The sequence below is a fragment of the Amblyomma mixtum genome, chromosome 3, assembly GCF_055824585.1.
Source record: "Amblyomma mixtum isolate Tamu chromosome 3, ASM5582458v1, whole genome shotgun sequence".
Classification (NCBI taxonomy): Eukaryota; Metazoa; Arthropoda; class Arachnida; order Ixodida; family Ixodidae; genus Amblyomma; species Amblyomma mixtum.
Genome location: NC_143014.1, coordinates 99,763,470 through 99,788,488, shown reverse-complemented (window position 1 = coordinate 99,788,488; position 25,019 = coordinate 99,763,470). Strand labels below are relative to the sequence as shown.

Here is a 25,019-nt window from a genome sequence, read left to right as displayed (position 1 = left end):
TAGGTATGTAAAAAACGTGGAATTAAAATTATTTGTAGTGCAGTGAAATACCAATAAAGCAGTAACTCACCAGGCCATGAAAGAGGTCCTTTACTTTATACTGGGTGAAATCAGGCGATGTCAATGTTAGTTGGTACTTCGTGGAAGCTGCAAAATGCATTACAAAGTCAATACGCTGAAATTCAAGCTTGAATACCCCATTACTTATTGATTAGCATTTTTTTTTTTTTCAAGCTGCATGTATGAACTCAAATGACAGTCACGGAGGGTCAAGTCAGCAAGATATTCACCCCTGTACACACTGGTCGTTGAAAATTTGCACATGCACCTGCAAACAATTCTCATTTGCACCCAAACTCCATGCAATCAAAGTGTCACAGTACAACAATTTTCAGCAACATTCTGCCTAGCGTGAGGGGACTGAACTATGCTCAGCTAAGGAGAGCTCAGCTAGGCAGGCTCAACTAAAAGAGGAAAAGCATTCTCAGGCAGTCTCAGAAAAATGGATTAGACCTCAACACAGTCTGTCCGGTGCCGAACGGACCTCAACACGGACCCTTTTCAGATCACTGTCAGAGTTAACTAGTTGGAGGGGCCTAATTTTCAGCTTACGCGGCGTATCAAACCTGACGTATCCGACCTCCAATGCGCACAAGAAGCATTGGAGCAAAGAGTTTGAATGAAGCATATTTTAGAGAAATAGGGTACAAATTAAGTGGCTTTAAAATGCATTGAAAATATACCCAGCTAGCCAAAATTCTGAAGTTTCTTTGAATTAATCGAATGTGTGAATTGTCAGAGTTTGAATTGTTGTCAGTCTAGCAGGGGTTCTTAAACTTTTTTGCTTGGAGGAACCCCAAAAGCCTTCAATAAGTTATGCTGTTTCATCAAAAATTATGATGAAATATTAGACATTTCTGTGCATGTCAAGTTTTTTCGTTGTTGTATGGTGCAGAGTCAGTCTAGGTTTGTTTACTTCGGTTGCAAAGACCATGCACTGTTTCAAAAGAAACAAACAAATAAATATAAATAAGGATGATAACATTTGCTCACTTATCTGTTTCTGAATATTTCTTTTATACAGTATGGTGCACCTTTATCGTGAAGACTTCAAAAAATTTTCTCGCCTCAACCGCTGGCTTGTTTGCGGTAAAACTGGGCACAGAGCTTGTGTATTGTCGTAACTTTTGTCTCGTAGCAAGTTTTACAATGATACTTACTTTATTCAGCCACGAATGATGCAACTCTGTAATCGTCTGCACCAAAATTGACGAACTCAAAGCCACCACCGCCGGGTTGCTGCGAAGGGCGGCTGTAGCACCATCAAAGTACCTGTGCAGCTTGTAATGCTGACATCAGCACCCTTCACATCGAGGCGCTTTCCTATGCAAACAACAGATGGTGCCACTAACACCCTTCGGTGAAAACCCAGAGTTGGCGGCTTTCGGTTCGTTGATATTGAGGCAGACGATTACGTATTTGCATCATGCGCGGCTGAACCAGGTAAGTACTGTTGACAAACTTACTTACTACGAGACAAAAAGTTACCACAATATCCAAGTTCTGTGTGCAGTTTGAGCGTTAACGAGCGAGCGGTTGAGGCAAGAAAAATTTTAAAAGTCTTCACGATTATGATGCACAGTACTGTAATGTTGAACAGATACTCGATTCCATATTCAAAGACATTTTTTTCTCATCTTTGTATTCGATTCATATTTGAAAAGTTTAATATCAGCATAGTTTTAAAAAGAAAAGACAAAGGTACACTGATTTAAATTCTTGAAATTCTGTTTTAACCAAAAAAATGCAAGTATCCTCGAGCTTTTGGCCACAGCTATCTGGCTATTGAGGATGACTTATGACAGCCACAAGACAGATTTAGCCAAGTGTAGAAGCTAGAGTGCGATGAGACAACAGATTCACTGAATTAAGGGGAGATGCAGGTCTTGAAATGGTCAAAAAATGCAAAAAATTTCAATTTTTCAACAATGACATATTCGGGTTCAGTATACTCTAAAGTATTTACCTACAAAGTTTCAAGGTCTAATTCGACCTTTAAGTACTAGAATATTGATATATTTAATGCCTCCAAAGCGCCAAAATGATGATTTGGGAGAAAAATGTGGCAGAACATCTCACCCATCGCTACCAGCAACCGCCTCCCGGATAGCCACCATCTAGGTCTTGTTCGAAAGCTGGCGCTCTTACCTAGATCTTGGTATCACTCGCTATTGTGAAATCCTCTCGGAACATTTGTATTCTGCCATTTTCTGGGGTCTCTACAATAACCTCTGAATGGCTGGCATGTGCATGTCAAATGAGATCCCCTTTTTGCCAACATAACTAGCCTTACGGAAGTTTTCGTTATGCTTTTAGGGAATAATTTCAATTAATATTATACCATTCAATTCAGAAAAACTGAACTATGAAGCTATGCTATATTTTAATGGCCGAGTAGAAGACATCAAATTTTGTGAACAATAATGTCCCCTAATTATAGGTTTGGTTTGTTGGAGTTTAACGTCCCGAAGCAACTCGGGCTATGAGGGACGCCGTAGTGAAGGGCTCCGGAAATTTCGACAACCTGGGGTTCTTTAACGTGCACTGACATCGCACAGTATGCGGGCCTCTACAATTTCGCCTCCATCGAAATTCAGCCGCCGCGGCCGGGATCGAACCCGCGTCTTTCGGTGTCCCCTAATTATAATTCATAATAATAATGGAACATTTTTATGAGAGGATGTATCTCAATAACAATATAAATAGCACAAGCCCATATTGCAAGTCTTTGACAAGAGCTCCATTTCAAGTGGAAGCAAAAAATATTGACGGAAAGTGTCTTAACAATCCATAAGAAATTGCCTCATTAGGCCTTAGTCATTTTCTCATCATATAGGAGCTAATTAAGATATGCTGAAACTAATTTTATGAAAACAGGAGGAAGAAATACATATACACACCTAATTTCATTATGATACCTCTGATACTAAAACTTTTCATTTTTTAAGACCCACATTTCCCCTTTAAGTAGTGCAGTTCCACTTTTTGAGGCATTGCCCTGCTATTTGCTATGGAGGTTTTCCCAAGGCACATAAAGACACTGGATATTTGTAACCATAACAAGCCACTGTCAAGGTGAAACTATGTACGAGTGCTTCCAAAATGTGTCATGTTTTGGCTTCCGCGAGAGGTAAGCAGTATTTTCATCGCCACCATCATCACATGGACTAAGCAATTCCAGGCACTCGACCTCATTCTTGGTTTCTGCTGTGGTCACTTTTTCTTTTTTTTTTCTTTTAAATTGAAGCTTTTATCTTGTGGAGCATTTGCTCCTTTCAGATTTCTTTCTGTGACTGAAGGAATGAGTAGCGCATTACACACAAGGAATACACTCATTTATCTGCTTTAGCCAGAAAATGTTTCAACACGAAGGAGACTAGACAGGAAGGCTTGGTTGCACTTAGGTGTACATGTGTTCCTCTGCATTTTGGTTTTGCTTGTTTTCTATCCTCTATTTGATTTATGTGCAACCTAGTTTCTAAGAATATAAATTTTTCGTTTGTGGCCTATGGTCCAATCACTCAACTTTTTCACTCTTATCTTCCCTTATGGCAGTAGCGTTCTATTGTTCTAGACACGACTATTTGTGCATTAGGTATTGCAACATCAAATGTTCCTGCTAGCAAGCAAGGTAAAATAAACTATAAATGACTTTTGAATGGCACAGGGATGCCACATATACCACCGCAAAAAAAAAAATGCCTTAGTTCTTCCATAGAGAACAAGAAAACAAGATTCACTGGGAAAAAAAAAATGCATTCTCTAATAAAAAGTCTGCTGAATTCTTGAAAAATAATAACTAAGAGGCCAAACTCACTCTATGACATAGTTTCGTGCTGCAAGACATGCAACTAGCAGGGAAATAAATGTGGGTGCCTTGGGTAATGTCTTACTACTTTGGTACTTTACTCTGGCACAGATTGCCAGAATTATGGCTGCCAGTGTTTTAATGAAGTACTTGCGATGCACAGTCAATCAAGGACTTGGATAACTGACCCTGAATTTGAGGTGGGTCCAGCACCTCTTGGAAGTCATCCTCCTCCTCAAGGTCTGAGTAGCGCTGCCAAGCAGCATCATGGTCTGCCCGCAAGCGCCCCAGCAAGTTGTCCACTTGACGCAGTTGGCGACACATGCGGTGTAGCCTTAGCGCCTCCTCGTGCAACAGGAGCGCTTCACGTAGATGTGCCTTGCCTGTAAACAACAAACCTTCCACTCAATCTAGTCTCTCTTGGGGGCCAGAAACTGCACACACTGCCCTTTGAACCTGCTACTGATGATCCTGCTAAGGCAGAAGCACTCTTCACTCTCAGGCTAGTAATAAGCCAGCCCTGTTTACAAGGGTGCAGTCCTCACATCCTCAAAAGAAAAGTCGGCAGCTGAACCAGCTGTCTGGCCTGTCCCAGGATGCATAAAAGCGTACATTGCTTTGGTTGTTTATATCAGAGACAGACACTCATGCCTGCATAACGGCTGATGCACTTATGGGCAAATTATAAGCACGATGAAAAGAAATGGGAACAATGTGGCGCCTATGTTGTCCACTGTTTGCATTTTTTTCACTGCGCTTTTAACTGGGTGGCAAGAAAAAGATGTTAAGAGTTGTCCTAGAATGCATCATGAACGACTCTAGAGTCTTTTTGCTACCACCAAAGTGAAAGCATGACGTAAAAAATTCCAAACAACAGAGTGCATAGGCGCCGCGTTGTTCGCATTTCTTTTCATTGCTCCTGTACACACGACTAGAAATATTTTCTTTTGCAATGATGAAGTTTTTCTCCTTTGCATGGAAATTTTAGTTGGTAAGATTACTGCCACATTTGAGTATGTGTTGGTAAGTGTTAAAGGGACAGAACACAGAATTTTAAGCACCCAATTTTTTATGCCGCAACGGAAAGCTTGCTGTCTAAAGTGCCTGATTCTGCAACGGTTTTGTTAGAACCGCTGCAAACAATTTTTACCAATAATTTTTCGATCAATGCGTGCACCTGTTTTTGTTCTTGTTTTTATGTGCATGTGTCCGTTTTTATAACACCCAATTTTTCTTAACATTATAGACTGTCAGTGCTAGTTTTCAATCTCAGTGTTACCGTCTAGCACAATTTTACATTAAATTTGCTCAGTTTGAGTAAAAAAAAAAATTAAATTATTGACTTCACACAAAATAAAATTTCCAATGTTCAATTTGTAAATGTTCTTGTTTCTGTTATCAGCTTTCTATGGAAGTCAGTGCGTGTAGGTCAGGTTTAATTGTAGCCACACAAACTGCATGCCTAATACATGCCTGCATATGCCTCACACACACACATTAAACAGCTTCAGTTAAATTCGCAATGATTTTACAAATCCCCTGGAAGCCTATTACTATCTTTACTATTATTTGGCCAGCATGGTAGCAGCCAAAATTTTAGCTCATCGCCACCTCCACAGTTATGTGGCCAGCACAGCAACAGCCAAAATTTAGAAACAATGCTTCACAATGTAGCATTCAGCAGAAAAACAAGGCAAAAGACAAACCCAGCACATTGCCATCATTGACATTTGTTCGTGCTGCACAGCACTGTACCATTAATCCTGGATGTTACTAGCTAGCTCCATAGAGAATAATGTGGCAGTGTTGCACACAGTATGCTCAAGCGGTTTTAAAAAATTGATGACTATGTTGTCCTTCAGGCTTCCTGGCCCAGCACACACCTACTAGAACAGCATAATTTTTGGTACCAGCAAGAAGACTACCATTGTTATAAATAACGGCGGACAAAAAAGGTGATGAGTGAAATGAGAATACCATTATCAGCACCAAACAAGTCCTCATGTTGAATTACTGTGCACAATTTTTCATTAGCAGGCTTGACATTTAACAGTTTGATTTTATGCAGAAATGTGATGATAATTTACGCACGTGGATCCTGCGACATGGCTATGAGGTAATTGATATCCACTGACAGTTAATGCAATGAGCTTCATGTACACAATGTGTCTAAATGCAGTTGTAGTACATATTTTAAGCCACATGTGAGGTCAGTAGTGTGAGTTTTCGATGACTGCATATGCAGAATGTGTTTATGTGGTACTAGAGCATACTAATTTGCACCTCACTAAGGGCGCATTTACAGCTCAAGCATATGAAGAATCTCAAGCCCATGAAGATGCGACTAGAACAGGCTACACTTTGGCAGCAATTGCAGGACTACATCAATACCAGTCTACAGATAACTGTCACCTCAATGAATAAAATTTCTAAAATAACAGTAAAATATAGACAGTCCGGTTATCACAATACAGCACCTTCTGAACGCATTACTTTATGAATTTGCACTGATGCCAAAGGAGGCATCACACCTGGATGTGCAAACGTCTTATGAGAAGAGGAACAGTTTCTTTGCAATAGTCAAGGAAACGTACCAAGCTGTCGCCTCTCCTCCAGAGTCTGGGGCACTCGTATGTCTATGCATGTTGAGTTACTCTGCTCCTGAACGTGCAGGAACTCAAGCGACCGCCTCAAGGCCTCGTCCAGATCTCCTGCAAACATGGAAAACCGCCAATAATATTTATGTAATTTTCAGATGATTGCTGGTTACACTGCTCCGTTTAGCTCTGTTCACTGTAGCATGCAATAATAAAAATAACATAAAACCTCAACTACTTAATGCCCCAAAATTCATCATTCCAGGTAAAATAACATTAGAATAGGCAGATACCTGTATTAATATTTTAGACAGAGTGAACAGATTTTTCCCTTCAGAATAAGGAGGTGCAAAATGGCAGTGAGGGAGTAAAACTGTTGCCTCGACCTTCCACACACAGTAGTAAATGCAGCAAGTAACAATTTGTAGAGCTGTTTAAAATCAGCTAAGTTACTGTAGCAAATGATCATATCTTTATTTTTTTATTTTGCTTCCAGCTTAGTGCTGACACTAAGCGTGAAACGCTACTATTTAAAAAAAAAAAAAAAAGGTGAAAACTGTACTGTATGATCTAGACCTCAACAAAAAAGGAGACAGAGAGAGAGACTTTAGTTCTTTTGATAAAGAACAATGAGACAACAGGAACAGCCCTCAAGAACAAGCCTGTCCTAACAGAATAAGGAATCTGGTTACAAGATGAAAAAGAAAATAATGTTGCTTTATCATCCAAAGTATCAACTGTAAATTACGGTGAATACCAGGCAATTTTTTTTCTTGACGGAAACATTTTAAAACAACAACAGAAAAATGGTTAACGACTACAAGCCTTTCTTCCTTCACTGTGTTTCTTTTGAGCATGGCAGACATTAGACGGGCCAGTAACTGTCACAATTTGTAATTAACTAAAAGTCGTTAATAACAATCAAACTTTCAATTACTGGCTGTGAAGCATATGTTGCAATGGTTGTTTTCAAGAGGGTTGCTGACGCAAGCTAATTCAATCTACACAATTCTAACTTCTGCCACCTAACGAAGTTGGGCATTCCTTAAATATCTACAGGCTCCTACCATGTTTTGTTGTCATGCCAGGATTTCTGCAAGTGTGGTACAGCAATGAAGCATAAAAGTTTATAATGTCAAAATTACTTTGGATATTTCAGTGAAATTTTGTATTTAAGCATTCTGTTGACTTCCCAATAAACATGCCAAATATCATTGCTCTATACCACAAAATTTTAAATTTCACCTCTGAACCAAGCGGTCCCCCTTAAGCCTGCTGAGATGAAAAGAGAAAGCAAAAATAAGATCCTCAAAGAAGTTCAGCAGCCTCTTAACAAATCTGCATGCAGTAAATAAATTTACCAAGTATGTTCATATTCTTGCATACTTTTAAAAAATTACATGTAGCTGGTAGCAAATAGTTAGCTGGTAGCAAATAGTTAGCTGGTAGCAAATAGTTAGCTGGTAGCAAATAGTTAGCTGGTAGCAAATAGTTATTGGCATGGTTAAAAAAATCTACATGCAATACACGCTGCATTACAGTGCACTTACCCGAGTGTTCAAGGAGCCCAATAGCTATATAATAGTGCGCTAATGCACGGTAGTGCTCAGCCTTGACCAAGATAAGACTAATCCACGAGTAAGGTACGTAGTCCTTGACAGGAGGCATCGAGATTAGTTTGTGCACTTGGGCATAAACCTCGGCAACCTGAAACAAGAGTTACAAAAATAAAATAAAATGCTTTCCTTAAAGTCATTCAGCTTTTATAAAGAACCACCTTTTTAGTAAAACTGAATGTGAAATAATGATTTCTCAGTCCTAGCCACACACTTTCTTCAGAGGATTTTCCCTGGGGACAAAGAATAGGACTTCTTTTGCAACACTTCAGTTACCATTAAAAAGAAGTAGAATTTAAGTGCCTCTAAACCTTACAGATTATCTTTTATATTTTTGTATTAACAAGAGATGATATTATGCACAGAAATAATATATATGAATTTACATGATTTGCAAATCACACTAAAGCAGCCTCTCTTTTCAAAAAGACTGCTACAGCTTTACATGTGGCCATGTGGGAACTGAAAAGCCACCATTCTTTACCTCTGCTGCTTCTTGGCCCACTTCTATGCAAGTCATGACTCCTTGCTTCTCCACGTTACCCAAAATCAGCTTTTCAAAGAGGCATTCACGTGCCTGTGCCTGAAAAGTAACCAAAAAGACAGGCAGAAGTACACATGTTACCAGAAAGAATGACAAAGCAGTGCAAATAAAAAAAATGCCACATATTCAAATGTGCTAAAATGATAAGAAGGTTCCAGAGTGATTCCAGGCACCAATATATTTAAAAGAACATATCTGGCTACCATTTTGGCATGCCATAACATAGTAAAGGGCAACATTACTAGCATGATACAACAAGCTATTGCCATGGTCCATAGCTGTTACCATTAACAGTGGGAGTAGCTGCACACATTTGCGATCAAATATGCAGTCTGTTTCCACAAGAGATGGTATTACCGGCAGTGCAGTAACAGTAAACTAAAATTTTCTGCTGCTTCTTTGAGCTGCACCAAAATATGATCAAAAGAACAAAATGCGCATTTAGAGTCCAGAGCAAGTCTTCAAGCCATTAAAAAAACCTGTTTCTATGCCCAAGCTATACTCATGTTCAGAGTCTGTACCATAACAAATGCAAGTATTATTCATAAGGACAGCCCATCCTAACTACCTTTAGCTTGTTTCACTTTAACATAAGAAAGGCACAAAGATCAAAAATAAAGTTCCTCCTCAGTATCCAACACAAGTTTATGCTGCTAACAGTCACTCAAAATCGGTGGTAGTCATTAAAGTAACTCTCATAACTGAGGTCTAGAAAGACCATTTTCTGACAGTCGCTGTAGTTCTGATGCTGAACACTACAAAATAGCTTCTAAAATCAACACTACCATCCATTTCCTGCTCAAATTTTGTTCCAACAATGGTGACAGTGAAGATGCAAAGTGCCCGAAACAGCTTGTTCTTGGATAGAACCTCAACATGTAGCTAGCATCTACTTCTTCCACCTGTACAGTTCCACTTAAACATCAGTACAGCCTATTTGATTGCAACACAACAGTTCACATTAATGTTTGGCATTTCAGTCAGTGTGGAGCCGCAACTGCTACATGGTAGAAAAGCTGAGTTATATACACATATACTGCCTTTTACACTTTTCAGTCATTATGGCTGAGCACAGTACACAGGCAGTACGAGTCGCAAAAAAAAAAAAGCAAACAGTACACAGTTGCATAATCACACTGTGTTGCCATCTTGAGAACTACAGATTTAAGGTGCAGTATATTAGCACACAAATAAGGCACTGGAACACTCACACACAAGCACAGTATGGCTGCTGTGATCTCTAAAGAGAATTTCCTTTAGCTCAAATGCTACTTGTATGATACTAGAATAAGGATCATGGGTGCAAAAATTTATATTTATAAAATTTGAACTTCCATACATTTTTTCAGGTGTAATTTGGAATTTCCAAGGTTAGCATTCAACATTTTAAATTTTCTCAAAATTGTACACGACTGAAAACTAACAATACAAAAGGGTAAATTCTTGGTATATTATACTTCTTTTACATTATTTCAACACATAGCATGGCAAGAAGCACATTAAACTTTTGGTTAGATGATCACTCTTGACACTTCCTTGAAGTGCACCCTGAGTACCCTGAGGAGAGTGAACTGAAGTCACCTACCCACTCCAATGTCAAGACAGCCGTAAACTTTCAATCCAAGCTTCAGCCACTATACTCTGTTCTAACACCAGTACAACTACCACACACAGCACAGAACCCCAGTATTCTGCTAACGTGCTCAGGTTTGTGCAGCTAATAACTCATCATAACAGCCATACTAGATCAGCAGCTATGGATGAGATGTATGCGCAACAAAAACAAGGCACAGCACTTGTTCCTCGTGTACAATGAGTTCTTTAACATATTTGCCCACTCCAGAAACCAGTGAGATTAATTGGAACAGAAAAAAATTGCAGCATATTACTCACCAGCATGACATGCGTAAGCACCTCCAATGTTTCTGCGCTAAGGTCCATGCTAGGTGGCTTACTGAAGTTCTCCCGGATATAGCAAAACATGCCTGCTGCTCGCAGAAAGCTGTCGACTGCAGCATCAATTCCTGCGCTTTTTCCTCGGTCCTGAGCAAAATGGCATGCAAGACTTAGGATAAAGGGTCCACGCTGGAAACTCATTTACTTCAAAAGAAAACTGCATTGGTCACCAACTAGTGGTTTTCAAGGCTCCAGAGGTCGAAGCACTACTTTCTAAATGATTCCAAACTGTACAGAAATCAGCTGGTAACAAAAATTGAACAACAATGCTAATATCAGCTTAATATTAACATATAAGCAGCGAGAAAAAGTGACAACTGCGTAAGGCAAGCACATACTTCTGTATTGCGGTATCACATTTCGTAATTGAGTAAACAAACCAGCCTAGGTCAGGCATACTACAACCTTTTCGTTAAACAGTATTACACAAAATATCTCACGAAGGTTCAGGACAGCATTGAGATCAGTGCGCAGTAGTGTTCTTACAGTGAATGCTAAGTACAGAAGTTCGACAAAATATTACACTCCCAGTATTTACTATACACATACAAGTCAAACTTTTTGCAAAGAGATAATTGTATTCCAACTGTCAATACTTACTTGTTTAGCTCCTATTTGTGTGTACAGTGCTGCAATGTTGAATAACACACTTGCTTTCTCAAAGGCAACTGTCTTCTGTGTGCTTGGAACTCCAGTTAGAGAGTCAAACCTACAAAGAAAACACATGTCTATTAAAAAATTGAGTCAGCAACCCTAGTCAGGTAATGCAGACACAAACACTATGAGGGCTGGAGAAACAATAGAGGTGAAGATTCAATGCAATGCGTTTTATTTCCTGCATGAGTACAAAACATTTACATTTCTGAATAAACATTTCAAATTTGCAAACATTCCGAAAAAAAAATAAAAATTCCTTGGACCCATAGCCAAGGGCTAGTAGTGAATCCAAAAAATAAAAGTGCATTGTTACAAGAATAAAGTCTCAAGGCTGTTGTTCCTACATCTGACATGCATGCACTTGAAAACATGGATCACAACAGCAGCTAAACTCAGTCCAAAATGCACTGTACAGATCTCCAACCAATTCAAAAACAAAAATTCTTTGCATATTTTATGATACAGACAATGTTTCAGACAATAGCAACATGTGTGTTTGTTCCATTCTCTACTTCAGCTGCCACTAAATTACACATGATTCTCTCACAACACAACAGATGGCCAATAAAAGAAAGTGCAAAAATTTCATTTCGAAGTAACAAGTGAGCAAATATTTTCTGGCACATGCGATTTTCTGCCTTATAAGGGAACAAAATCAACTACCCCACAAGACCTCCTGATCTTCCTCATAATCAGAGCTGGGATATCATAAACTAATGTTTCTTCTCTTATCCATGCTGCTCTCTTCCCATTCCTTTACATCACACCTATAACTTTTTTTTTTCATTTCATTGCTTGCAGGGCTGTCCTTGGTCTGCAAGTTTCAGCCCCATAGGTGATGGTTTATGGTTTCTGGGCGTTTAGCGTCCCAAAACGGCTCCCGGGCCTCTAGAATTTCGCCTCCATAGAAAATCAATCACTGCGGCCAGGATCGAACTTGCGTCTTTCGGGTCAGCAGCTGAATAACCACTGAGCCACCACGGCAGCTTCCCCATAGGCGAGTACCGGCAGGACACAGCAACACTATTTTCTTTTTGGGTCAAATTGCAAATTGCAAAAAGGCTGCAAGTTACTTACCACTCAAAGAAGATGCCCATGCTGCGATTTGGGGGGAAGAAACGCCTGTCCACAAAGTAGAGCAGGTTGTAATACTCGAAGAGTAGCTGAACACCGGCCTGGTCTCGTGTTGGGGTACGGGCAGCCTGCAAAACGAAGGTTGCAGACACTTTAGAGTTAAACTTTACATACTAAGGGAAGTGAGACAAGCTGCTATTAAGCTCCTGTTTTTTGTTTTTGTTTTTTCAGGTAACATGCTAAACAGAACCATCCTTGCATTTTGCCCAATAGAGATGAAGCTGCCATGACTCGAGAAAAACCAATCATGCTGTGTTTCAACGTGCCTGAAACTGTACAGCCATAACGCTTAAACCTACAAATGATACAACATACACAGGCTTAATTCAGTGGGAAGCATGTGTATATATTACTACACGAAGATTCTGTCCTGAATACCGGCGTAAAAAAAGGCATCCTGTGAAACACAGTACATACAAACAGGACAGATATTCAATTAAAGGGGGACGCGACAACTAAAACTTATTCATGCATTCAATGTAACGAAATTTCGTGCAGGCATGCAATTTTTAATGCTGATTTCAGAACTACATTTTATTTTAAGCTAGCTGTATAGTTCTTGAATAATTACAATTAACACCTTCGTAAGGTCGTCCCCAGGGCGTTAAATAATTGAGAAAAAAAAGTGCATTTTTTCAACATGTTCACAAAGCTCTGTTTTGTGTAATAAAGCTATTAGTTCTTTTTTTAGATGCCAAGTTCTTATGGAAATAAAACAAACTTCAGCATGCATATCTACATGAAAGTGGCTTGCACAAAAGTAACTTTTATGTACAAAAATGCACATAAAAAATTGAGAGCCTTGTTGAACTATTCAACGTCTCAGGATTTGTATCAAAAGAAACAATCATTCTACTCTCATTTGTTATGTAATGCCGAAAGAGTGAGTGAAAGCAATCACAGAAAAAGTGAAAGCTAAGAAAGTCAACCTTCAAGTTTATTCCCTCGTTTGCTTCGTTCATCCCCTGCATGCTTTTGGAGAGAGAAATCCGGCACTGCAACCAACAGAGGCCCTGATCTTTTGATCTCTGCTCTTCATGGCGATACTAAGATGGTGGTGCTCAAAATCCGTGGAATTTCTGATGCGTTAGGACCATCAGAAGCATGATTCGCTCACAAAAAAAAAAAGAAAAATTTTGACCAAATTGGCTATTTTATTTGTCATGCCCCCCCTTAACAAATTTACATTATTTCTGCAAAATAAATACTCATCGACGCTTTTCAATATAGCAGGTCATCAGCATACAAACCTTTTCTCAGAAAAAGCCCTTAACACTACATGTTAAAACCCTAAAACATAGATTTCATTGTAAAAACATGTTTGCACAATTGAGCCATGCAGTCTTACAGAAGGATAATGGTTCACTAACAATAGTTATATTGCAGAAAAAAAAAGTAATGATGAGAAGCAATTTCATTTGTTGATACATGCACAAAGATTAGGAAAGTTTATTGTGGGTAGTGATGGCCTGTAAACACAAGCACACATATACACGCCAATTTTTTACACATAAGGCAACAGCCACTCTCCTAAGCCATTTCTGAAAACTTATTCCTTTTGTTTCAATTAATAAAAAAATCAGCAGAGACACTTAAAGGATTCTTGACACCAATTAACAGACTCAAGCAGTTTATTGCATGTTGTTTGCTATGCATCTTGGAAAAAGTGGCCAAAATATGAGCTCATGTGGTGCAGCAAGTAATTTGTCATTGAACTTTTAAAAGTTCTCCCGAACCATAAGGCAGTCATCAGGCAACGCTGGTGCGCCCGCGACCCATGACGACATTAACCAGCAGTCACGTGCTTGCTCAAAACTCTGAACTGCGCACTGTGCATAGTGTAGGAGAGTGGGCTGTTTGCTGTTTAGGCTAGGGGTGCGGAAGGGTGAAGGGAGGAATTCCACACCCAACGACGGAAGAACAAAGGCAACAAATGCCTACGCCTTTCCCATTTCTGTCCAGTTTCTGCCCCATCTCAATGACATCACAATGTGTTGTGCACAGAGAATGAATTTCAGAGCAATGAAAAAAGACACCTTTTGTTTTTTCTAGATCACAGGTCACTAGCCGCGTGTAAACAAAAAAACGCTTCACTCACCTGCCGAACATCCATGAATTCCTGAATGGCGCTGTCATACACAGAGCTATCTTCACTGTAGTGCTCCATGATAAAGTCCTGTCAAATATAAGCAGGACTTGAAGTCACCTCTAAAGCATGTCATTTCGTGTACAATACATATTTCACCATCTGCATACAAGCATATGCGAAAACTTCAGTACTAATAAAAATGCCCAAGATGGTAAAGTTCTATTGTGCTGGTGCACTGACAAAGGCTGGTAGTACTACTATCAACAAATTCTGCCGAAAATGCAGTGCTGCTCTGCAAATATAAGAAGTCAGTATGAAAAACATCTGACATAACTTAATACCATATCCAAACCATAAGGCTTAATTGACTCGCACCTCATTCGTTTTCGTTTTATGAGGTTTAACATCCCAAAGTGATTCAGGCTATGGGGACGCCATAGTGGAGGGCTCCGGATAATTTTAGACCACCTGGGGCTCCTTAACGTGCACTGAGGTCGCACAGTACACAAGCCTCTATCATTTCGCTTCCATCAAAATGTGACTGCCGAGGCCGGGATCGAACCCGCATCTTTCGGGTCAACAACTGAGCACTATAACCACTGATCCACCCTGGCGGCCCACACCTCATTCACGAGACTGCTGAATGAGGTGTGGCACAGCTGCAAACTGAAGATGCACAGCTGCACATGCAGCAAATGCAGCTCTGCCAGTTCCATTTTTGTCTCCTTGATTGGCAGTGAGACACCATCAGTACGCAGTGTCAGTGTCACGTTTAAATAATGAAGCAACGCGATGCACTGGCCCACTGGTTATGTTTTACGCACGCTTTTTCAGCAAATCATGGCATTGCTCAGCCTGCCAGCATTTTTACAGACCAAGTATGTCTCCGTGCAGTTTCCGGTTATTTCAAAAGGAGAGGTCTCATTTGAAAAGCATAAAGGAACACAGAAGAGAAAAGATAATACAACAAAAATGGCAGCAATCCTAAGCTAAGTGTGGGAGCCTCCAGGGGAATACTTGAAATGGGAGCGAGATGTTACTGAAATAAAAAATGCACAATAAAAAATGAGCCTTAATGATTCCAATTTTTCCACATGCACTAACTTCCCGAGCCACTTTGTACCTAACTAACACCCATAGTCCTTTAAGGTTCCATGTTCATCTTCAGAAATTGCAGCTCTGACACAGATCAGCCAGAGGCAGCACTCTTTGCCCATGTTTAAAGCCTCACATGAATCCTCCAGATAAGGATGTCACTTATGCATGTTTCTCTTGATCAATAAGACCAGCATGGACTATAAGCATGAACCTTTACTGCAACCCAACTCATAGTAGGTCAGCAGTTGCTACTTGCCTTGAATGGCTCCTTAAAGTCTATGTCTTTGGTCTCCTTGAGTCCCAGAGGGATCATTGGCACCACCTGTGACTGGCTGAAAGTGCAATAAGAGTAGAAACAATAACTCCACCTTGCTTCAATCAAAACTGTGAGGCACTCTCAATAACAAAAATTCAATTGCAAAGTAAAAATTTTATTCAACATTCCCATTCCACGATCACAGTTAAACCTCAATTTAACAAAGTCGGTAAAATTGGCAGTTTACTTAATACTGGAATTTCACTACATTGAAATTAGTCTCCTAGCATGCTAAGGTTTCGCTAAAAATGAGCTGTGGCTAACTCATGAGAAAAACCTTCACTTGCGATTAAAGTGGCCCTTTATTTCTGACTTTTTGCAAGCAGAAACAGGGTTAAAGCCTGTTCCACATTCAAGCAAAAATGCTCGCGATTCCTGCTGCCGCGGTGCTTAGCATGCCTATCGCGCCAAACATCTCATGGGTGACTGGGACGCACCAGTCTTGAGTGTTTCACTGTCATCATCATCATCCTCTTGCAAGTGCCCAGAGGTTACCACCAACACAACAGCGTGTTCCGCCGCTACCACCTCATGACCATCAGTGGCGGCCTCGTGACGGCCCTGAATCTCAAAGTCTAGTTACACGGCCCAAACAGAACTTATTACAGATTAAATCTGCCAATGAAATTATTTCTTTCAGCTCAAAGTATCTGAGGTAAAAGTATTTCACTTCAGTCACAATTCAATAAAATCTGCAGCCCTCAAAACAGCCCCCCCCCCCCCCCCTGCATACACACACAGACAAAAAATGCCTTTCAGAAGGCCATAGTAATAATGAGCCAGTTGCATATAGTCGCACATATCCAAGCTGAGGATGTGCGGCAGGCGTAACACTAGGAAGAAGGGTGAAAACAGGATAAATGCCCTTCCCATTTGCACCCTTCTAACGTTCTGTCCATTGTAATTCCCGAGTTCGAATACAAAGAGTAGTTAACTGAGCCAGTGCCTACACTGTTGCCATGAGAAATGCATACTGATGTCTAGGCAGGGTTGTGTTACCAGAGAGAATTTAGAATCCACTGAAAGCACGAACAGCTGTACGCATTAGCTGCATTTATTTTTTTATCAACAGTCAGAAGCATATGATACAGCGTGGTTAGTCTGACGGAAGCTTGTATGCTATAGCATATGGCTGAAATCTTTCTCCTTGGAAACCAAGAGGCATCAAGCTTCTTAACACATGCTTACCGACAGCTGGACAAAAAACTGACCAGTAGTAAAATTTATATATACATGTGCTGAAGACTACGCTACGGTATATAAAAATGTGACTGCCATACTTACTTCTCACTCTGGTAGATTTGCACGGAACTGTTGAGCTCAGCCAGCTGCTCCTTAAGCAGCTGGAGGTTTGAGTTGAGAAAGCTCAGTTCCAGGGCCACTGTTTCACGGAGCTTCTTGTTCGTGGTAGCCCTGCAGGTGACAACACAGGACATAGTGAAGAACTTTCTCAGATTCACAGCCCAATTGTGCATTCCGTAATTCCCACAACAGTCAATACTGCTGGTGCTCTCCATAGCTGTTGCTATTATCATTAAGTTCAAAGAGACACAGATGGGAAAAACAATGAACACTCATGTCCAACCATGCATGGTAGAATGGTGTGCAAAGGATGAATTTCTGCATGCCAGTGGCAGCTTACGATGGACTAAGTGCAAGAAAGCATGAGCACTAGCTTGGCCACTGCCTTCAGTGCAGTAGAAAACTGCTGGTTAAAAGAGCAAGTTTGTATTGAAAGGTAATGCTCACACTCCTATCTTTGTCCAGCCTGCACTGAATTAGATTAAAGCCAACATATGATGAAAGAAATTATAGAAAAATAAAGCTTACAAATTCAAAAGCATAGGCAGTCAAGGTTAGCAAAATCAACAATGCATTTCAGTGGAGGCACTGCAGTAAATTTCTGGAGAACTAGCCTAAGTAGCCATCTGGAACTACCAGCACACTGCACTCGCAGAATGATGAGTAAACCAGGGTGTTATGACAGCTTCGGTAAAACTGTGCAATGCAAAAACTACTACCACTAGTTTCAACACGCGTTCAATCAATATATCATAGCCACACTTGCACACCTTCCTTTCTTGCAGAACACGAAGATACAAGGAAGGATGACCTTTCTCATGAGGTGTTCTGGAAGGAGGCCACCTAATTTGTGCCACTCAGGGCTCAAAAAGTCCTACCTGCATACTATATTTAGTAATTAGCAGTTTTAATCTGAGTATGTCTTTTTCTTCAGACAACGTGACAGAGCAATATAATTTAGAACTAAGCACACATAAGCAAGAACTTCAAATATACATTGCGGCAGCGATCTTTGGAGCCTTTATCCCTATTCGTCGTCGCCGCCTCCCTGATATTTTTTTGGGTGTAGTGTAACCCACCAGTGAGCCATTGGTGAAGCCAGCTCCTTTGAAACAAAAAAGAGAAGAATAACACATCAGTAATTCTTTAAATTTTGTCTAATTTCTATTTCACTGCCATCACTAATGGACAGAAGCAGACATTAATGGAAAAGTGTTTTCTCTGAAGAAATATTTTTTCTTTGTTTTTCTTCATTTTTGTTATTACAGATGACTCGCTTTATGAAAACTTTTGCTAGGGAAAGAAAGTGTCTATATTAAAGAGGCACGACTGTACTTATACTGAACACCATCACATACTCGGCAACTAGTACATATGACAAACGCCTTCAGGGCTCTTTTAGGAACGTGCATAATTCTTTGCAGTGTACCACTGAGTGCCCAGCTTGCTCGCTACGAAGAGCATTTGAAAAACCGCCGTTCCGGCATGCAACAACATTACGGTAACTCCGTGGAGTGCGCGTTCAAAGACATCACCACAGTCATGTTGGACTATGCAGGACGCGCACCGCGATGCGTCGCGCCGGTTGCGGGGATTTCGCGCGTCCCCATTGTCAGTCCAGCCACCGCTGCAGGCACCGAGTCGTGCCAAGGCCGCTGCTACGAAGTGGGGGGTGATTGCGCCGCCGCGATTTTCTGCTCGATTTCGACTCGATTCCGGCCGACAGCGAACGGCGCCAAGAATGCGAGGGTTAGTCCACACCAAAGCGAGATCGGAACAGCCTTTAGGAACCACGGCAGCAGCAGGGCATGCATTTTGCAAAAGGCGGCCGCCGAGATAGGGGACACCCAGGACGAATAGCGCTCGTCGCTGCAAGGAACGAAAGGAATGCCCAGGCATCGGAAGTAACGAGCATCGTAATAAAAAATTACCGACGATTACGTTACTTCCTAATGCGAAATTTGAGCGCAGCAAAAAGCTGTTTCACCTTTTCGATAGATTGAGGCAAAGAAATCGAGCAACACATGTATGCGCTATCACATAGTTTTTTTTTATTTTTCACACGTATTCCTTTAACAAAGATTCCACTAACAGTTCTTGACAGTCATGAATGAAGCTTTGTGGTCGGAGAAATAGACTGATATATGTTCGACTTGGTACACCAATGCTTGATTCTCAAAGACGAGATATATACAAGTGCCTCGCGAGGTTGTCACAGCCGTGGGACGCGTTACGAGCGAGAGGAACGGGATGTTCTCCCGCATAAGTGTTAGGAAATTGCTGTTTGTCTTTATGTCAACATTAAAGTCCCCCACTACTAACATCGGTGTGGATCGATGGACGGTTAATGCGAGTTGCAGGAAGTGCACGACGTCTTTCGTGAGTGCGGTAGGGGCGAAGTAGGCAGCTACTACCAGCAAGCCGTTGGGCAACTTTGCGGCGCACAGTTCGCCAAGTTCATGTGACGTGCCAAACATTTCGACTGGTATTGCAGAGAGACCTGTGCGCAAGTAGATAGCGACTCCCGCCGCTCTGTTGTGGTCTCTGCGAGCACCACAGCAGTATAGGAAATCTATGATTTCGAGAGGCTCTTCGGGATCCATCCATGTTTCAGCAAAGCAAAGTACAGAGGAATGGCGCAGAATGTGATCGTGGTGTACGTCCTTGGCATGTGCGGCAAGGGAGCGTACGTTAAGAATGTGGTTGTGAATGATGAATCAAGTGCTGCCAGCGAATGACGCGTCCATTGGCTGTCTGCGTGTGTTACTGATGTGTGGTTAACATGTTAAGCTTCGCCTGTAAGAGTGGAACGCGACAGCGTCTTGCAACGCTGCCAGGGAGTCCACAGAACGCCATCGCCAATTCGGCTGTACGCCTTGCTGAACGGTAAATTTATTTTTTGAGGAAAGGAAATGTATCTCTCTCGCATATCTGGGTGGACACCTGCACCTCGCCGTAAGGGGAAGGGGGAAGATGGGAGTGAACGAAGACGCCGTATTAGCTAGACGCGCCTTTGTTCATTCCAAACCATTCAGCTGGCATTACGGAGTGGCTAGCGTGCTCGTATCGCACTCCGGAGACCCTGGTTCGATTCCCCAACTCGACCAATTTCGTTCTCAGTTTTATAGATTTATGCGGTCTAACTAGAAAGGTTAAGTAGGCTATTTCATATTTACATTATTGCATTTCTATCCATCGTGTTCTGTCATTAACCTGTCAATTGTTGGAACTGTCTAGGATGTTCGACACAACGTATATGAAACGAGCAACGTCTTACTGAGTGGGGAAGTGCGTGGTGGTGGTGGGAACGCGGCTTCGTACTTATCTTTTTTTTTTTCAGCAGCGTCTCCTTCCGCGGACGCTGTTGTCGCTGCGGCGCGCGTCTTTCTTTTCTTTTCTTCTGACCTCTTCATTCTCCTCTATATTAATTAGGCTAATTGATTAATTAAGCAATTAATTAAACTCAGTCCAACTTAGTTGCAGCATTACTATACGATCCCTTTGATTGGTTGCATGGTTAATAGCCAAAGTACAATTGGCCCCATTTGAAATTCGCGCACTGTGACGTCACGAGCATTTCGACCAATTGAAAAGCATGACATTGGGGGCGGAGCTGGTTACGAGGCCGACGCCGACGACGACGCGAAACCCAGGAACGGACGCCAAAGAGCTGCGCTCTAAAAGGCCCCACAGATACACGCAAGGAAGGAAAATCCAGGTGCAACAATATATTCGAAGGGTGGCGCGGCCATGGTCGCGTTGCATTTCAACAGCGATGTTATCCAAGAAGGCTTTAGCTGGAGTAGGTATGCCGAGCTTGTATCAGGCGTTTTCATGCGTGCTTCCACACAAAACACAGAGAGAGAGAGAGAGAGAGAGTGTCGGAAAGTGTCCAGTTTGAAGAAGCTGCTACATGCAGCGGGAATGAAACTGAAGCAGCATTGCCGGCAGTCGCCTGGAGCAGAAAGTATTTATGAATTCGATTTCGGCTTTAAAATGATTATAAACCAACTTTCAGATCGCTAGCGCTATGCGAAAAGTTTTTATACGAAGTTCTGAAACAAACAAAAATAAACGTACGAGATCAGAAACGCTCGCTGCGGTACTGCTTCTTCTGAACAGCCCCTACCAGGGCTGTTCAGAAGAAGGGCTGTTCAGGGCGTCCAGACACCAGCAACCATCGGAAGCAACCCGTCGACCCCTCGATGCCAAGGAGAGAAAAATTTTCCCACTTCTGACATTTGAATGGCCTGCAAATTGTTTCCAGACTTCAAATTACTGGACCACCGGTATTGCGCTGAGCAGACCTGCATCGGCGAAGAATGAGAAAGCAAACAAAAACTTTGCGAGTATCGTCAGCCATCGCAGGAGGGGGGCATGCGCATGTCTGCGAAAGCGGCAAGTGAGCAGCCCCGCCACGGTTCACAAGAGAGAGCTAGGCGGTGGGCGCGACCCGCATTGGCGAGCATTCCCCGCGAGCCGCCCCATCCACGCGTCTCCTGCAAGCGACGTTTCGGCTGACGTGGGAGGAACCCCGAAGACACGGCCTGCCGCGCGCCAGCACGCGCAGAGGTCGTGCACAGCAGCGGCAAGCGTCGCTGAACGGGCATCGACTCGCAGCCCCTGCAGTGGGAGCTACTGCCCACGCCACCCGCGCGCCCCTTGACAGCCGATCGAGCTCCCGACGGCGGCGCATCACCGATGTAGCAAACGCGCCGATGCCAACCCTCCCCGTTCAAAGGACCTCAAGAAACGTGCAGGAACGTCCTGAACAGGCTAATAAACGCAGGCCCATTTGCAAATGCCTCGTTTCTGCCTGGTACAGACGTAAGCACCCTACACATTTGGCCGGCACAGTTTTTCAGCTCGTTTCACCCGTTCCGAGCTCGTTTGCGGCCGTTCAGCGAAGGGCAATGCGGCCGCTCACTCTCGCCGCGGCCAACCGAAAGGCAACGCGCTACAAGGCGTTTCCGACGCATTCGGTGGCGCTGCGCAGGACATCGCTACCAAGGCGTGGCTCGCCAAGCGTGAAGTCGCATCACGCTCGGCGGTCACGTCACTACGGCACCGAAGCACGGGCCGTGCACCCACGAGAAGACGTGACCCTGAAAATGGCATGCAGGGGCACGGCACAGAGCGCCCAAACTGGTTTCGTTTTTCCTTTCGACGAGCGCCCACGACACCGCCTCGCTCGTCATATGGGCTCTTGACGACACTCATTACACGCGGTGGCACACACACAAAGACACGCGCGCGCGGCGTCGTCACGACGCGGTCCAATTAAAGAGCGCCGCGCGTCGCCGGGGTCGAGCACCGCCGAAGCCGGCGGCTTGTGTCGCGCGGGTGGTTGTTACCGCGCGTGGCGAGACGGGAGGGGCCGCCGATGCGGGGTGTCCACCCTGGCATGCCACCGCGGCCCAGATCGCACCGAGACAAAAGCGGCAACGCCGAGGGACGACCCCGGCGGCCGACACGCAACCAGCGTTCCCAGGGGGCCCCGCGGAGGCCCCCTTCAAGGTCAGCGCGAGGCCCAATTACTCGGTGGCCCGGCCCAAAGCCACGACCCGATTTTCGGCTCGTTATCATTAGGTCTCATCCTCGCCCGCTGCGGCCGCCTTCAGTGCACTCTCCCACATTTAGCGCCAGACCACGCGCCGCGCATACCGTAATTGACCCAACGAAAGCGACCTCAACTGGCAGTTTTCTCCCGGGAGCTGCGCAAAACGCGACGGCAGGAAAAAAAAAAAAAGTTAAATGCGTCAATTGTTTATCTCGCCCGCGTTCCTGCCCACACCGACTTCGCCGCTTGTTAGCCACCACGTGTGGCATACCTTTGCTTGAGTATGCACTCTCGTGTCAAGTTTTATGAGAAAATGCTTCCTCATCGACAGCCTGTGCCCTTCCTTGGTGAAACTTCAGTTTTTGCAAAAAAAAAAAAAGAAGGGGGAGGGGGATACGAGAAACAGACGCGCAACGTATGGAACTCCGACCCGCCCTCAGAAACGCCACAACGCGCGTGCATAACGCAGAAATGTAACCGCGCTTTATTCTTTTTCCTCTCCCTACCTCCAAAATGACCAATACTACATAGTAAACAGACTAGAACTTCGGACTGTCAAGTGCAGGAACACATGCGGTAAAGTGATGAGGACTTACACACAGTCTAGCACTAGAGGAGCAGCATTTGCCAAAAGTTTTGAGCCCATGTGTATTTACTTTTAAGCAGTGTATAGTGGGGATCTTGCACCATCCATGCAAGTCCTGACCTTCCGGGCGCAGGAGCAGAGCTGCTCTTACATTTACCTTCGGAGCACTGGGGGGCACACGAGCCGCACGGCGCGGTCCAGAGGCAAACCCCCATGAACTCTGAACTTTTGACAAAGGGTGTGAGAAGCGGTTAGAACTGCGTCAAAAAAAAGAAAAAAAGTGTGTGCGCATCCAGACTTCCGCGGTGAGCACGTGATTAACAGTCTACAGTAGTCGTACTTCCAAATATTGTACCAGATCGGCATGAGAAAAGGCTCCGTAGAAGAAAGCTACCGGCTAATCGGGAACAGTTCAGTTTTTTGCTGTTGTTTTCCCTCGCTACCTTGACGCGCTCTGCAGTCTTTGGCAGCGGTTAACGAAGCCTTTGCGTATCGCTCCTGCCCGACACGAGGCCGCCACGATCAGAAGACGACCTCGGTGAGGCGCTCCGTCGAAGCTCTGCAGATCGAGCCACCGGAATGACGATATTACCATGTCGCCCTGGAACACTGGAGCACTTCCATATACTTCGTACCAAGGTCCGCTTCCGCCACAGTAGTCAGCTAAAACGCAACGCGACGGAGAGCGGGAAGGTCCAGACGAAGGATTTTAGAGCTCGCTGCTTATCTTCAGCTTGTCCCACTACAGAAGCCCGTTATACCATTAGGCGGAGCGAGTTCCTTTTATTGCACAATCTAACGAGTGCTTTACAGGAGAGAGACACTTTCGTTGTTGGAATACGCCCAGTCCGGCGGCGGAGGCACTCTGGCGACCACGAGTGCTAACGTTACGACCTGAGAAACATCGCGACCAAACATGAAGCGCTGCAGCCGATGTAGTTCCTCGCGAGGTCTGTGGCCCCGAAGGGTATTGCTGGTGAAGGCAGAAAGATGCATTTTCAAAAGTCTCGGGGACTGAACTAGGCCCTATAGCGGGGCCCGAGTAGTAACCACGCACTTCAAAGCTTCAAAGCTCTAAACGAGTGAGGAGGCAAATTTATCTCACTTTCAGGAGGTTCGGAGCGCTGGGTAATGCGATGCAAGCCGCACTCAGTCCCAGGGCCGAGAAGCAATCCCAGTGACCTGAAAGCTAATGAAATAGTGGGCATGTCTTTTCACGAGGATGCTGAATTGGGCGAGTCGAAGTGTATGTGCGAAAATTGCGAAAAAAAGACGAAAAGCAAGATCACAAAACACGAGCGCTCGTGTGTGTGACCTTTCTTTTCGTCTTTTTTTTTTTTGCGCGGAATTTTCTAAACGCACGTTTTTACTGCCAATTTATTCACGTTAAATTGTACATTGTGGGGTTTAACATCCGAAGCGACTCATTGGCTATGAGGAATGCCGTGGTGGAGGGCTCCAGATTTTTAAAGATCACCTGGGGTTTGGCAGAATCACATCCAAACACCGTCCTTCGTGTGCACTGAAAGTCCCAGTGAATTCGATCCGCGGTCACTGCCCCGCCCACCAAAAGTAGCGATGGAGGTGCCTCTGCCCGCACCCCAATTGACCCTCATTCCCAACCGCCCAGGCGAATCACGGAAGGCGAGGCTGACTGACCCGCATGGATGACTCCAACCGACGTCCAGAACTCTCG

At 43.4% G+C, this 25,019-nt stretch overlaps 1 protein-coding gene across 5 annotated transcripts in view; it reads right to left on the bottom strand.

The window, feature by feature from the left end:
• Positions 1-25,019, bottom strand: part of Rhp (GTP-Rho-binding protein rhophilin) — a 160,491-nt gene that overhangs the window by 6,681 nt on the left and 128,791 nt on the right. For all 5 annotated transcript variants that reach the window (XM_089580404.1, XM_089580406.1, XM_089580407.1 and 2 more), the window contains exons 3-13: positions 17,160-17,288; positions 15,816-15,891; positions 14,471-14,548; positions 12,316-12,440; positions 11,182-11,290; positions 10,519-10,668; positions 8,566-8,664; positions 8,016-8,172; positions 6,463-6,579; positions 4,057-4,251; positions 71-147 (exon numbers count right to left, since the gene is read on the bottom strand). In XM_089580404.1, coding sequence (XP_089436530.1) covers positions 71-147; positions 4,057-4,251; positions 6,463-6,579; positions 8,016-8,172; positions 8,566-8,664; positions 10,519-10,668; positions 11,182-11,290; positions 12,316-12,440; positions 14,471-14,548; positions 15,816-15,891; positions 17,160-17,288 — 1,312 coding nt within the window. The remainder of the gene's footprint in view (positions 1-70; positions 148-4,056; positions 4,252-6,462; positions 6,580-8,015; positions 8,173-8,565; positions 8,665-10,518; positions 10,669-11,181; positions 11,291-12,315; positions 12,441-14,470; positions 14,549-15,815; positions 15,892-17,159; positions 17,289-25,019) is intronic.